This window comes from Lynx rufus, unplaced genomic scaffold (genome assembly GCF_022079265.1).
Source record: "Lynx rufus isolate CCGP_SWC_20201006 ecotype Redwood Valley unplaced genomic scaffold, mLynRuf1.p SCAF_40, whole genome shotgun sequence".
Taxonomy (NCBI): Eukaryota; Metazoa; Chordata; class Mammalia; order Carnivora; family Felidae; genus Lynx; species Lynx rufus.
Window position 1 is genome coordinate 785,995 of NW_025814857.1, and position 16,874 is coordinate 802,868.

Here is a 16,874-nt window from a genome sequence, read left to right on the forward strand (position 1 = left end):
TGTCCTTTTGGAGTAAGAGAAAAATTAATAAAATAAAAAATGAAAATTAAAACATTAAAAAAATCAAATAAAGGAAGCTACATCCTAGCTATGTTTTAGTCTGCTTGTTGAAAGAAGCTTGATAGAACAGAGAATAAAGGGAAAGAAAAAAGGTTAGAAAAAATCTAAAAATTAAAAAAATATGATAAAATATAATAAAATGAAAAAAGAAAATGAAATAGAATAAAAATTTTAAAAATAAGATATAAAATAAAAACAATATTTTCCTCTTTCTGTATCCAAAATATTGTTTTTCTTCTTCCAAAATGACAAGATGGAGGAATTCACCCCAAAGAAAGAACAGGAATAAATGATGGCCAGGGATTTAATCAACACAGATATAAGTAAGATGTCTAAACTAGAATTTGAAACCACGATATTAAGAATATTAGCTGGGGTTGAAAAGGAAGTATAGAAGACTCCAGAGAATGCCTTTCTTCAGATATACAAGATAGTCTAGTCAGGCTGAAATTAAAAATGCTATGACCAAGATGCAATCTCGAATGGATGTCATGATGGTAAGGATGGACAAAGCAGAGCATAAAATCAGTGATATAGAAGACAAAATTATGGAAAATGATGAAGTTGAAAATAAGAGGGAAACAAAGACAAAATATCATGATACAAGACTTAGAGAAAATAGTGACTTAATAAAGAGGGATAACATTTGCATCATAAGAGTTCCAGAACACAAAGAGAGAGAAAAAAAAGAGCAGAAAGTTTACGTGAGCAAATCATAGCTCAAAACTTTCCTAATCTGGGGAAGGATACAGACATCAAAATCCAAGAAGTACAGAGAATTCTTATTAAACTGAACAGTAACCCACCATCACCAAAGCATATCATAGTCAAATTCACAAAATACACAGACAAGGAAAGAATCATGAAAGCAGCAAGAGAAAAAAGTCTTTAACCTACAATGGAAGAGAGATCATGTGCACAGCAAATCTGTTCACAGAAACTTGACAGGCTAAATAGGAGTGGCAGTATATATTCAACATGCTTAATTGGAAAAATATGCAGCCAATAATTTTTTATGCAGCAAGTTTTTCATTCAGAATAAAAGGAGAGATAAAGAGTTTCCTGGACAAGAAAAAATTAAAGGAGTTTGTGACCACTAAAGCAGCTTGCAAGAAATTTTAAGGGGGATTCTTTGAGTGGATAAAAAAAAAAACACAAGGCAAGACCAAAGGCAACAAAGTTTAGATAGGACCAGAGAACATCACCAGAAACACCAACTCTAGAGGCAACACAAGGGCACTAAGTTCATATTTTCATTGTTCACTGTGAATGTACATGGACTAAATGCTCCAATGAAAAGACATAGGGTATCAGGATTTTAAAATATTATCCATCTATATGCTGCCTATAAGAGACTCATTTTAGGCTTAAAGAAACTTGCAGACTGAAAGTGATGGGATGGATAACCCTCTACCATGCTAATGGATGTCAAAAAAAAAGATGGAGTAGCCATACATATATCAGACCAACCAGATTTCAAAACAAAAACTGTATGTAACAAGAGATGAAGAAGGGCATTATATCATAATTAAGGAGTCTGTCACCAAGAAGATCTAACAATTGTAATTATTTATGCCCCTAACTTGAGGGAACACAGATATATAAATCAGATAATATCAAACATACAGAAACTCATTGATAATGATACAATAATAGTAGGAGACTTTAACACCCCACTTACAACAATGGACAGATCATCTAACTAGAAAATCAACAAGGAAGCAACGGGCTTTGAATTACACATTGGACCAGATGGACTTAACAGATACATTCAGAATATTTCATCCTAAATCAGAACACAATTGCTTTTTAAGTGCACATAGTACATTCTCCAGAATAGACCACATGGTGGGCCACAAATCAGCCCTCAACAAATACAAAAAGATTGAAACCATATCTTACATATTTTCAGACCACAATGCTGTGAAAGTTTAAATCAACCACAAGAAAAAATTTGGAAAGACCACAAATACTTGGAGGTTAAAGAACGTCCTATTGAAGAATAAATGGGTTAAACAAGAAATTAAAAAGCCAATAAAGCTAATTAAAATGAAAACAAAACAGTCCAAAACCTTTGGGATGCAGCAAAGGCTGACATAAGAGGGAAGAATATAGTAACACAGGCCTTCCTAAAGAAGGAAAAAAAGTCTCAAATATACAACCTAACCTTACACCTAACGGCTCTGGAAAAAGAAAAGCAAATAAAGCCCAAAACAGCAGAAGAAGGTAAATAATAAATATTAAAGCAGAAGTCAAGGATATTGAAATCAAAACACGTAACAGATAAAACTAAGACATAGTTCTTTGAAAGAATTAACAAAATTGATAAACCTCTAGCCATACTAACAAAATGAAGAGGGAAAGGACACAAATAAATAAAATCACAAATGAAAGAAGAGATATCACAAACAACATAGCAGATATACAAACAATTATAAGATAATATTATGATCAATTATATGCCAACAAATTGGGCAATCTGGAAGAAATTGACAAATTCCTAGAAACATATAAACTACCAAAAGTGAAGCAGGAAGAAATAATAGAAAACTTGCACAGATCCATAACCAGTAAAGAAATTGAATCAATAATCAAAAATCTCCCAACAACCAAGAATCCAGGGCTAGATGACTTTCCAGGGGAATTCTACCAACAATTTAAAGAAGAGTTAATACCTATTACAAAAAAGAGAATGGAAGGAAAACTTACAAACTCATTCTATGAAGACAGCATTACCTTGGTTCCAAAACCAGACAAAGACCCCCATTGAAAATGAGAATTATTATAGACCACTTTCCCTGATGAACATGGATGCACAAATCTTCAACAAGACACTCGCAAATTGAATCCAACCAATACATTAAAAAAATTATTAACCATCACCAAGTGGGATTTATTTCTGGGCTGCAAAGGTGGTTCAATATCCACAAATAAATCAGTGTGATATTCCACAATAAAGAAATGATAAGAAAAACATGATCCTCTCAATAGATGCAGAAAAACATTTGACAAAATACAGCATAGTTTCTTGATAAAAACCCTCAAGAAAGTAGGGATATAAGGAACATACCTCAACATCATAAAGGCCATATACAAGAGATGCACTGCTAATATCATCCTCAATGAGAAAAAACAGAGCTTTCCCCCTAAGTTCCAAAACATGACAGAGATGCCCATTCTCATCGCTGTTGTTCAACATAGTACTGGAAGTCCTACTTTTAGCAATCAGACAACAATAAGAAATAAAATTCATACAAACTGGTAAGGAAGAAGTCAACTTTCACCATTCACAGATGACATGATACTCTACATGGAAAACACAACAGACTCCACCAAAAAACTGCTAGAACTGATGTATGAATTCAGCAATGTCGCAAGATATAAAGTCAATGCACAGAAATTTGTTGCATTGCTATACACCAATAGTGAAGCAACAGAAAGAGAAATCAAGGAATCTATCCCATTTGCAATTGCACCAAAAACCATAAGATACCTGGGAATAAACCTAACCAATGAGGTAAAGATCAGTACACTAAAAACTATAGAAAGCTGATTAAAGAAATTGAAGAAGACCCAAAGAAATGGGAAAACATTCCATGTTCATGGATTGGAAGAACAAATATTGTTAAAATGTCAATACTACCCAAAGCAATCTACACATTCAATTCAATCCCTATCAAAATAATATGGGTATTCTACACCAAGCCAGAAAAACAATTCTAAAATTTGTATGGAACCAGAAAAGACCTCAAATAGCCAAAGTAATGTTGAAAAGAAAAACAAAAGCTGGATGCATCACAATTCTAGACTTTAAGCTGTGTTACAAAGCTATAATCATGAAGACAGTATGATATGGCACAAAAAAAAAAAAACAGACACATAGATCAATGTAATAGAATAGAGAACCCAGAAGTGCACCCACAAATGTATGGCCAACTAATCTTTGGCAAAGCAGGAAACAGCATCCAATGGAAAAAAGTCCCTTCAGCAAAAGGTGCTGGGAACCTGGACAGTGACATGCAGAAAAATTAACCTGGACCACTTTCTTACACCATACACAATTTCATAATTTCAAAATGGATGAAAGACCTAAATGTAAGACAAGAAGCCATCAAAATCTTAGAGGAGAAAACAGGCAGCAACCTCTTTGACCTTGGCTGCAGCAACATTTTACTAAACATGTCTCCAGAGGCAAGGGAAATAAAAGCAAAAATGAACTATTGGGAAATTCTCAAGATAAAAAGCTTGTGTACTGCAAGGAAACAATCAGCAAAACTCAAAGGCAACTGGTGGAATGGGAAAAGATATTTGCAAATGACATTTCAGATAAATGGTTAGTATCCAAAATCTATAAAGAATTTACCAAACTCAACACCCAAAAAACAAAGAGTCCAGTGACAAAATGGGCAGAAGACATGAATAGCCACTTTTCCAAAGAAGACATCTAGATGGTCAACAGACACATGAAAAGATGCTCAACATCACTCATTATCAAGGAAATGCTAAACAAAGCCAGACTGAGATATCACCTCACGCCAGTTAGAGTGGCTAAAATTAACAACTCAGGAAACAATAGATGTTGGAGAGGATGTAGAGAAATGGGACCCTCTTGCACTGCTAGTGGGAATGCAAACTGGTGCAGCTACTCTGGAAAACAGTATGGAGGTTTTTCAAAAAAAATTAAAAATAGAACTACCCTATGACCCAGCAATTGTACTACTAGGTATTTATCCAAAGGATACAAAAATGCTGATTCAAAGGGATACATGTACCCCAATGTTTATAGCAGTGCTATCAACAATAGCCAAATTATGGAAAGAGCACAAATAAGGAAGATGTTGTATATACAGTATATACAATGGACTATTACTCAGCAATGAAAAAGAATGAAATCTTGCCACTTGCAACAATGTGGATGGAACTAGAGGATATTATGCTAAATGAATTATGTCAGTCAGAGGAGGACAAATATCATGATTTCACTCATATGTGAAATTTAAGATACACAATGGATGAACTTGGGGAAGGGAAGGAAAAATAAGATAAAAACAAAGATGAAAGCAAACTTTTAGATACTCTCAAATACAGAGAACAAACTGAAGATTGCTGGAGGGGAGGGGAGTGGGGGGATGGTCTTAATTGTTGATGTGTATTAAGGAGGGCGCTTGTTGTGATGAGCACAGGGTATTATATGTAAGTGATGAATCATTAAATCCTAATTCTGAAACCAATATTACACTATATGTTAACTAACTTGAATTTAAATAAAAAATACATATGTAATGCTAATAATCTCCATGTGAGCAGTATATGTCTCTAGTAAAATTGTGTATAATGGTAAAAAAATGATCTCTCATGGTTTTTGCATATTTTTCATCATGTTTAGTGCAATACCATAAACCTTGAAAAACACCATGGAAACCACACAAAGTGCCACTAGTGATTATGGGAGTGGTCCCAAGAAGCAGAGAAAAGTCATGACATTATAAGAGAAATGTCAATTGCTTTATATGAACCATAGATGGAGGTCTACACCTGCAGCTGCCCACCATTTCAAGATAAATAAATCCAGCATTAGGACCATTATGAAAAAAGAAAAGGAAATTTGTGAAGCAATCACTGCAACCACCTAAACTGGTGTGAAAACCTTGTAATTTTTGTGAAATAGTTTTTTCTCATATTGAAAATGCAGCTCTTATATGGGTACAGGATTGCTATAAGGAAGGCATATCCATAGACTCTAATGTGATTCAAGAAAAAGTGAAGTCATTATATAACAATTTAAAGTAAAAGGAAGGTGAAGGATCTAATGTTAAGGAATTTAATTCTAGCAAAGGATGGTTTGATAATTTTAGAGTGTTGGTTTAAAAAATGTCAAAATAACAGGAGAGGCAGCTTTTACCAACCAAGAGGCAGCAGATGAGTTCCCAGACACCATTAGAAAAATCATTAAGGAAAAAAGATATCCCTCTGAACAGGTTTCTAATGCAGATTAAAGTGCCCTATTCTGAAGGAAAAATGCCATAAAAGACATTTATTAGTAAGGAAGAGAAGTGAGCACCAGGATTTCAGGAAGGGAGGGACAGACTACCTCTACTGCTTTATGTAAAGGCAGTCAAGTTTAAGATAAGGACTGCCTGTATCTATAAAACTTCTAACCCTCAAACTTTGAAGGAAAAAGATAAACAACAGCTGTCAGTCTTTTTGTTAAACAAGACATCCTGGACGATGCAAACCTTTTTTTCTGGATTGGTTCCATCAATGGTTTGTCCCTGAAGTCAGGAAATACCTTGTCAGTAAGAGCCTGCCTTTTAAAGTTCTTTTGATTTTGGACAATGCACCTGGCCACCCGGAAACTCGTAAGTTCAGTATCAAAGGTATCTAAGTGGACTACTTTCCCCCAAACACAAAACCTATAATTCAGCTACATCAAGGGGTTACAAGGACCTTTAAATTTCATTATACACAGTATTCTATGTAAAAGATCACCAACCCTATGCAGGAGAACCCCATTAGAGAGGACAACATGAAAGCCTTGAAGGATTACAACAGTGAAGGTGCCCTTGCTGTTACAGAAAATGCCATGAAAGCGATCAAGTCTGAAACAATAAATTCCTGCTGAAGAAAATTATATCTAGATATTGTGCATGACTTCAGAGTATTTATGATAGAACCAAAGAAATAATGAATGAGATTTTGATATGGCAAAAAATGGGGGGATTAGAGGGTTTCATGACATGGATCTTGGAGAAATTCAAGAGCTCATGGACAGGGGTTCCTGGGTAGCTCAGTTGGTTAAGCATCCAACTTCAGCCCAGGTCATGATCTCATGGTTCATGGGTTTGAGCCCCTGCATCTGGCTCTGTGCTGACAGCTCAGAGCCTGGAGCCTGCTTTGGATTCTGTGTCACCCTCTCACTCTGCCCCTCTCCTGCCCACTCTCTCTCAAAAATAAACATTAGGCATAAAGATTATTTTGAGCTGAAGATACTTGAGAATCAACAGATACATAAAGAAGTCTTCCCAGAGATTTTATTATCTGACTAAAGTGAGAAAGTCCTGAGAAATAAGGGCTACCATAGATCGCCTATCCCCAAGATAGACTTGTACAAACAAACCTGACTGAGATAGCCCTTCCTTATGACTTACTAGTTTCTTTGATATATTTATCTTCACACAGTTTGCCACACTTGCAAGTCTCAAACCTTTTCCTTTGTCTTGTCATATCTCCACAATTTTTCATTCTTTGTTAAAAATGGGTGACTTAGTTGGTTAAGCACCTGACTTGGGCTCAGATCATGATCTCATGGTTCATGAGTTCAAGTCCTGCATTGGGTTCCATATTAACAGTGTGGATCCTGCTTGGGATTCATTCTCTCTGCTCCCACTCGCTCTCCCCCTCCCCCACTTGTGCTTTCTCTCTCTCTCAAAAGAAATAGACTTAAAAAATGGTATATAAGCTTTCAGCCATATCCACTTCTTTGAGTCTTCACTTTTCTAGAAAAACCCATGTCTGATAAAAATTAATGTCAAATAAAATGTGTATGCCTTTAAAAAAAAGAGCTAATAGATACCACATCTGAAGAATTAACAGAAGACAACTTTATGGAGATGACTGGATCTGAACCAGTGCCAGACAATGGGGAAGAAGATGTAAAAGAAATAGTGCCAGAAAACAATTGCATTAGACAGTATGGAAGAAGGGTTCCAGTTATTCAAGGCTGCTTTTGACATTTTTTATGGCATGGACCCTTCTATGATATGGGAACTGAAACTAAAGCACATGGTGGAAGAAGAATTAGTACCATATAGAAACAGTTTAAAAGAAATGAAAAAACAAAAACTAATCAGACAGGCATTAAAATATATTTCTGTAAAGTTATACTGAATGTGCCTGCCTCTCCTGCCTCACCTTCCATCTCCTGCACCACTTCCATCTCTGCTACCCCTGAGACAGCAAGACCAATTCTTCCTCCTCTTCTTCCTTTACCTACTCAACATGAATACAAGGAGGATGAAGACCTTTACAATGATCCAATTCCACTTAATGAATAGTAAATAATCATCATAACATACAGTTAAAAAACTTATCTGTTGTGTGTTCATGTGAATATCTAATAACTGTACAGCAAGAACTGTATGAGACATTTTTGTGTCATCATCATTACCTAAATATTCATTGTGAAGAACATCATGTGCAAGACTTGTATGAAAGTGGATAGCCTATTCTTACATAGGCATAAAGTGAGTGATATTTAATATAAAATTAATGTGTTTTGTTTTATAACTTTGCTTTCAAAGAATTACATTACCATTCAATAATTCTCTCTTGTAACTGGAGACAATGCGTATCAGCCTATTATCATAGGCATGCATTTTTTAAAAGTAAGTGTTTCCAATACTATATCATGAATATGACTATAATACTGTATGACATAAAAATTTTATAATGACTCATTCATCAGTGTATAGGCTGAGCCACCACAAAGTAATTGTATTGATTATACTAGGCTACCATAAAGCAATCATAGTGCTGCTTCTTTGTTATCAATGCATGAATTGTTATACTTGTAAACAAATATTAATTTTTTACATATTTTCATTTTTGATGTCTAGTGTCAGTAATATGTATAACATTTGCAATGTTTTGTATTATATAAGACAATATTGATGTAGGTACTAACAGATGATTTGTCTTATAAACAGTTGAGGTAAACTTAGAGTATCAATACAGTAATGTAAATGTATTTTCTCTTCCATATGATTTTCTTAATAACATTTTCTTTTCCCTAGCTTTATTGTAAGAATACAGTATATGATACTTATAATATACAAAATGTATGTTAATCCACTGTTATTGGTAAGGCTTCCAGTCAACAGTAGGTTATTAGTAGTTAGGTTTTGGGGGAGTCAGAAGTTATAGGCAGATTTTCCATTGTGTAGGGGTTTGGTGTCCCTAAATCCAGTGTTATTTAAGTCTCAATTGCAATTTTCTTTCATTCTGAGTCTTTATCTGGTTTTGGCGTCAGGGCAAAGCTAGCCCTCTAAAATGAGTTTGGAAGCACTTTCTCCTTTTCAATTTTTTGGAAGAGTTTAAGGATGACTGACATTCATTCTTCTTTAAATGTTTGGTTACCCATGAAGCCATTTTGTCCTGGGATTTTCTTTGTTGGAAGGTGCTTAGTTACTGATTGTGTCTCCTTGCACCACATTGATCTGTTTAGATTTTCTATTTATGATTCAGTGGTCCATACTCCACTTTTCAGCAGCACCCCAGGGGGCCTCTGTTGCATGGAGAACTAGCTACTTGCAGCAGTTGGGTACCCTGCTGTTTTGAAACACAGGTTAACCCTGGCATACTCTACTGCTTGGGGTGGGGATCCCTAGGTATTACAGTGGGCCTGTTTCAACTCATGGAGATCACTATTGTGGTGAGTGGAGTGCCATGACTCCCCTTCCCATTTAGCAGTGTAGTCAGTGGTTTTTGACCTGTGGAAGTCTCTATTTTGGTAGTGGAGGTCACCATGACACCCAGGCAAGAGAGCCAGAGCATTTTGGACCTGTGGAGGTCGCTATTTTGGTGGGTGGGAACACCAGGACACCAAGGAGTGTGATCCTTTTGTCTAGACTACCACCATTGGGTAAGGCCTCTGCTGGAGTTGTGCCGTTAGTCCAAACTCTGCTGTTGGGTGGTGCCTCTGTCTGTACTCATCTGTTTCCCAGAGCTGCAGACTACTTTCAGAGGTTGTGTTCCCTGCACAGGTGGGGAAAGACTGCTGGCTGGACTCTGATGTGTGAGGTTACTAGCAGAGACCTGGTATCATGGCCAAGATCCATGCATAGGTGGCTATATGTTTCACCACCATCCCCCTTTTTTGTTCCTAGTTGACCTCAAATGATCTAGCTTCACTGATTCCTCCAGTATTTCCCATGAGGCAAGGCAGAAGTAGGCCTCCAGGGGAGTGCTCTGGAATACTGGGGAAGCTGTATATCCACCTTAGTCTCTCCTTTTCCATTAGAGAAACCATAGACACAGAGTAACCCTCTAGGTGATACATTGGGCTGGCCTGAGGGAGGGAAGAAGTTAGCAAAGTGAAGGCACTTCTCTTACCTTTCTAATGTGGCTTTTCTTGGATTTTGTGCTCCAGGAGGATGCTTCTGTTTTATTCCCTGGCTCTGAGATTTTCACAAAAGTATTGTCCATAAATAGTTGCTAATCCATATATTTGTGATGGGATACTGGAGCCAGGGATGCTGTATTCCACCATCTTGTTCATCTTCGGCATGCTCTTTGCTACTTTGGAAATAAAACAGGAAGACATAAATTGAAAGAAAGAATGCTAGAAAAATAAGATTGAAGAAAATAAATTCAGTTATTGAAAACAAGTGGCTAATTTGATAAGTTTTTGTAAAATATACTCGCTTTAAGAGATCTACAAAATACAACTAATTTATGAACAGTATTTATTACATATTTTATACATTAAATATTCCACATGATCAGATACAGGATTAATAGACAGGAGTTTGGAGGTGTGAGACTAAGATGGAGAAGGGGAAAACTGCCCTAGCTAATCAAAGTCCAAATCTCATTAAAAATAAGTATTCAAAGCATTTTCAGTGGAGAGAGAGAGACTGAAGGGAAGAAGAGGGAGAGAAAGGAATAGAAATGAAAACAGACAGCAGAGGGGGTAAGATAAGAGTAGGAGAGTGTGAAGAACAAAGGCAGAAATAAAAGGACTGAAAGAGGAAAGAGAAAAAAGGGAACTCAAAAATTATAATGAATAACACATTCTATAATTTCGTATGAGAATTCATTGCTAAGTTAACAATAAGCCAAATTGAATCAAAACCACACTCAGATCCCACCTTATGCCAGTCAGAGTGGCTAAAATGAACAAGTCAGGAGACTATAGGTGCTGGAGAGAATATGGAGAAATGGGAACCCTCTTGCACTGTTGGTGGGAATGCAAATTGGTGCAGCTGCTCTGGAAAACAGTGTGGAGGTTCCTCAAAAAATGAAAAATAGATCTACCCTACAACCAGCAATAGCACTGCTAGGAATTTACCCAACGGATACAGGAGTACTGATGCATAGGGGCACTTGTACTCCAATGTTGAAAGCAGCACTTTCAACAATAGCCAAATTATGGAAAGAGCCTAAGTGTCCATCAACTGATGAATGGATAAAGAAATTGTGGTTTTTGGGGCGCCTGGGTGGCTCAGTCAGTTAAGCGGCCGACTTCAGCTCAGGTCATGATCTCACGGTCAGTGAGTTCAAGCCCCGCATCGGGCTCTGTGCTGACAGCTCAGAGCCTGGAGCCTGTTTCAGATTCTGTGTCTCCCTCTCTCTGACCCTCCCCCGTTCATGCTCTGTCTCTCTCTGTCTCAAAAATAAATAAACATTAAAATTAAAAAAAAAAAGAAATTGTGGTTTATATACACAATGGAGTACTACGTGGCAATGAGGAAGAACGAAATATGGCCTTTTGTAGCAATGTGGATGGAACTGGAGAGTGTTATGCTAAGTGAAATAAGTCATACAGAGAAAGACAGATACCATATGTTTTCACTCTTTTGTGGATCCTGAGAAACTTAACAGAAGACCATGGGGGAAGGGAAAGAAAAAAAAAGTTAGAGAGGGAGGGAGCCAAAACATAAGAGACTCTTAAAAACTGAGAACAAACTGAGGGCTGATGGGGGGGTGGATGGGAGGGGAGGGTGGGTAATGGGTATTGAGGAGGACACCCGTTAGGATGAACACTGGGTATTGTATGGAAACCAATTTGATAAAAAGTTCATATTAAAAAAAGTAATAATAATAATAAGCCAATTTGTATTTTCCATGTTCACATAAACAAGTTGAAATGTGAATACACACACAATATGGATTGTGCATTGAGCTTTGTATGACCAGATGCTGTTTCTACACTTAGGTACAAGGGAGTGGGTGGGGTAGGAAAGTGGGAAATTGCCTCATGGGAGAACTGCCAAAACCAAATGTCGGCAAAGGGAGAGATGAAAAGTAAGAAGCTCTAATAAGTAAAATAGTAGAGGAATAAGATTGCATGGGTCTATTTGGGGACTATTTTGGGGGAAATTCACTTTTTTTTTAACTCTTTGAGAGATGGCAAGTGCCTGGAGTCTTAAGCAAAAGAGAGATAAAATTTGATTTATGTTTCAATAGGATCATTTTGGTGTGCTATGAATACATTGAAGGGGCCAAGACCAATTATAAAGCTATTACAGTATGTAAGTACAAGATGATGGTAGCTTACACTAGAGGGGTAGTAGTAGAGGTAGTGAGAAGTGGTTAAATTATGAATATTTTGAAGAAAGAACTCTCAGGGTTTCCTGATTGATTGGGTATCTGTGTGTGCACACACAGATGCATACATGAAAGAAGGAAGGAGAGAGAGAAATCAGTGATGGTTGCTAGCAATTTTTGGCGTTCCCTGGCTAGTGGATGTATCTCTCCAATCTCTGTCTCTGTCATCACATGTCATCATACATCTCCCTGTGTGTGTCTGTCTTATTTTATATAAACATTGGTCATAGTGTATTAGGGACCATCGTACTCCAGTATGACCTCATTTTAACTAATTATACTTGCAACAACCCTATTTCTAAAGGTTACATTCTGTTTCTTTATATCTTCTTCAATTACCTTCATAAGCTTTCTACAGTTTTCAGCATACAGATCCTTTACATCTTTGGTTAGATTTATTCCTAGGTATTATATGCTTCTTGGTGCAATTGTGAATGGGATCAGTTTCTTTATTTGTCTTTCTGTTGCTTCATTATTAGTGTATAAGAATGCAACTGATTTCTGTACATTGATTTTGTATCCTGCAACTTTGCTGAATTCATGTATCAGTTCTAGCAGACTTTTGGTGGAGTCTATCGGATTTTCCATGTATAGTATCATGTCATCTGCAAAAAGTGAAAGCTTGACTTCATCTTTGCCAATTTTGATGCCTTTGATTTCCTTTTGTTGTCTGATTGCTGATGCTAGCACTTCCAATACTATGTTAAACAACAGCGGTGAGAGTGAGCATCCCTGTCGTGTTCCTGATCTCAGGGGAAAGACATTCCCTGCTCATGGATTGGAAGAATAAATATTGTCAAAATGTCAATACTACCCAAAGCTATCTACACATTCAATGCAATCCCAATCAAAATTGCACCAGCATTCTTCTCGAAACTAGAACAAGCAATCCTAAAATTCATATGGAACCACAAAAGGCCCCGAATAGCCAAAGGAATTTTGAAGAAGAAGACCAAAGCAGGAGGCATCACAATCCCAGACTTTAGCCTCTACTACAAAGCTGTAATCATCAAGACAGCATGGTATTGGCACAAAAACAGACACATAGACCAATGGAATAGAATAGAAACCCCAGAACTAGACCCACTAACGTATGGCCAACTCATCTTTGACAAAGCAGGAAAGAACATTCAATGGAAAAAAGACAGTCTCTTTAACAAATGGTGCTGGGAGAACTGGACAGCAACATGCAGAAGGCTGAAACTAGAACACTTTCTCACACCATTCACAAAAATAAACTGAAAATGGATAAAGGACCTGAATGTGAGACAGGAAACCATCAAAACCCTAGAGGAGAAAGCAGGAAAAGACCTCTCTGACCTCAGCCGTAGCAATCTCTTACTTGACTCATCCCCAAAGGCAAGGGAATTAAAAGCAAAAATGAATTACTGGGACCTTATAAAGATAAAAAGCTTCTGCACAGCAAAGGAAACAACCAACAAAACTAAAAGGCAACCAACGGAATGGGAAAAGATATTTGCAAATGACATATGGGACAAAGGGCTAGTATCCAAAATCTATAAAGAGCTCACCAAACTCCACACCCGAAAAACTAATAACCCAGTGAAGAAATGGGCAGAAAACATGAATAGACACTTCTCTAAAGAAGACATCCGGATGGCCAACAGGCACATGAAAAGATGCTCAACGTCGCTCCTCATCAGGGAAATACAAATCAAAACCACACTCAGGTATCACCTCACGCCAGTCAGAGTGGCCAAAATGAACAAATCAGGAGACTATAGATGCTGGAGAGGATGTGGAGAAATGGGAACCCTCTTGCACTGTTGGTGGGAATGCAAATTGGTGCAGCCGCTCTGGAAAACAGTGTGGAGGTTCCTCAAAAAATGAAAAATAGACCTACCCTATGACCCAGCAATAGCACTGCTAGGAATTTATCCAAGGGATACAGGAGTACTGATGCATAGGGGCACTTGTACCCCAATGTTTATAGCAGCACTTTCAACAATAGCCAAATTATGGAAAGAGCCTAAATGTTCATCAACTGATGAATGGATAAAGAAATTGTAGTTTATATACACAATGGAATACTACGTGGCAATGAGAAAGAAGGAAATATGGCCCTTTGTAGCAACGTGGATGGAACTGGAGAGTGTGATGCTAAGTGAAATAAGCCATACAGAGAAAGACAGATACCATATGTTTTCACTCTTATGTGGATCCTGAGAAACTTAACAGAAACCCATGGGGGAGGGGAAGGAAAAAAAAAAAAGAGGTTAGAGTGGGAGAGAGCCAAAGCATAAGAGACTGTTGAAAACTGAGAACAAACTGAGGGTTGATGGGGGGTGGGAGGGAGGGGAGGGTGGGTGATGGGTATTGAGGAGGGCACCTTTTGGGATGAGTACTGGGTGTTGTATGGAAACCAATTTGACAATAAATTTCATATATTGAAAAATTAAAAAAATGAAAAAAAATAAAGGTTACATTCTGAAGTACTCAGGGTTAGGACTTCACCATATCTTTCTGGGGTACACAATTCAACCCATAACAAGTAGGAAGCCTAGGAAGAAGATATTATTTAAAGACAGGCTGGATGAGAATGCCAAGGAAGTGAGTGAGGCAGAAAATAGGACAAGTATTGAGTCCTGACATCCTCAAGTGTTTAGAAAGTTGAAGGAACCAGCAAAGGAGACTGGAAAGATAGGAAGGAAACAGAAGAGTGTCATGACCTAGAAGTTTGGTTAAGAGAGTCATTCCAGGAGGATGGAGTGCTCATCTATGGAAAATGCTGCTGACAGATCCATTAGGACTGATAAATAATTGATAATCTACCTTACAGGGTTGTTGGGAGAGTGTAAAGTTAATATTCCCCAAACACTCAAAATTGTTTGGCACATAGTAAGAGTTCAATAAGTGCTCATGCTTGTTTTAGAGTGGGGTGATCTAGGCTAACCCACATTCTGCTATATGAACTTTTGGTTCTAACCCTATAAGTCCATTCAAACAAAAGAGCAGAATGGTTAAAAAGCATAAATGGTGGAGCCAACCCATATGACCTTGAATTCAGGCTCTGCTGCCTAGTAGCTGGAAAACCGTGCTTAAGTTGTTCAATCTCTCTTTGCCTGAGTTTATTGGACTATAAAATGAGGATAACAATAGTATCTACCTTATAGCATTTTTGTAATCATTAAGTATGTTAAGAATGTTAAAGTGCTAGAAGAGTGCCAATCACAAAGCAAATGCTATAGAAAAGAATGATATTTATTATTATTTAAATGAATACACTAATGTATTTTAATGAATCTGTGTCAAAATTGCTCTGAGCAAGCTGTGTTGGTATAGTATTAGCATATTTTCACACAAAAGCACTGCTTCATGATTATTAAAGAGATATGGTTATGTGAACTTGGTAGGTGCTGGAATGTCTTGTTTTGACTATAAGGTTAAAGAGCTTGGTGAACTGAATTGGGGCCCACCTTGATTTAACAATGTTTATTCAGCTACATATTGCCTAATTTTACTCTCTCCAGGAGAATATGTCGTCATGACAACCCACTTCCATCTCAAGCGAAAAATTGGCTACTTTGTGATCCAGACCTACTTGCCATGTATCATGACTGTCATTCTGTCACAAGTGTCTTTCTGGCTCAACAGAGAGTCTGTCCCTGCCCGCACGGTCTTTGGTGAGTGTTGTCTTATGGAGAATGGGGAGGTGAGGGCATTTGCTAAGTCTTATGATGGACTGTCAGGTTGGGATATGGAAAGTGGATGGAAGCAATGCCTGGGCCTAGCATTGGTAAGTGAGTCATCAGGTCCTGGTATTTCAGGCAACTGAGTTCTTAACAAAAAAGTGGGAATAAGACGAGTGTTGGGGTCGCCTGGGTGGCTCAGTTGGTTGAGCGTCCACCTTCGTTCGGTTCAGGTCATGATCTCACAGCTCAGGACTTCGAGGTTCGCTTCAGGCTCCTTGCTGACAGCTCAGAGCCTAGAGTCTGCTTCAGATTCTGTGTTTCAGTCTCTCTCTCTGCCCCTCCCCTGCTCATGATATCTCTCTCTCAAAAATAAACATTAAAATAAATTTTTATAAAAAGAGTGTTGGAGTAGGAAGTTTATTAAATGCTTCCTGTCTCAGTCAAGTTTGCTTTTGGAACTGGAGAGGGACTGAGCCTTCAGTGAAAAAGAGAAAATTAGTGGGCAGAGCTGGAGAAGGAGGGAAGTGAGAAACTAAGTTGACAACAAAGAAGTGGACTGGGTGCTTTTTTATCATCCTTTTTTTTTCTAAATTTTTTTTTCAACGTTTATTTATTTTTGCGACAGAGAGAGACAGAGCATGAACGGGGGAGGGGCAGAGAGAGAGGGAGACACAGAATCGGAAACAGGCTCCAGGCTCTGAACCATCAGCCCAGAGCCCGATGCGGGGCTCGAACTCACGGACCGCGAGATCGTGACCTGGCTGAAGTCGGACGCTTAACCGACTGCGCCACCCAGGCGCCCCATCATCCTTTTTTTTTCTATAAGCATCTGAC

General features: G+C 37.7%; 1 protein-coding gene across 1 annotated transcript in view; it reads left to right on the forward strand.

Moving 5' to 3' along the window:
* The window catches only part of GABRA3 (gamma-aminobutyric acid type A receptor subunit alpha3), a 214,033-nt gene that overhangs the window by 171,885 nt on the left and 25,274 nt on the right, over positions 1–16,874 (forward strand). Inside the window, exon 7 of the mRNA XM_047097768.1 lies at positions 15,879–16,031. Coding sequence (XP_046953724.1) covers positions 15,879–16,031 — 153 coding nt within the window. The remainder of the gene's footprint in view (positions 1–15,878; positions 16,032–16,874) is intronic.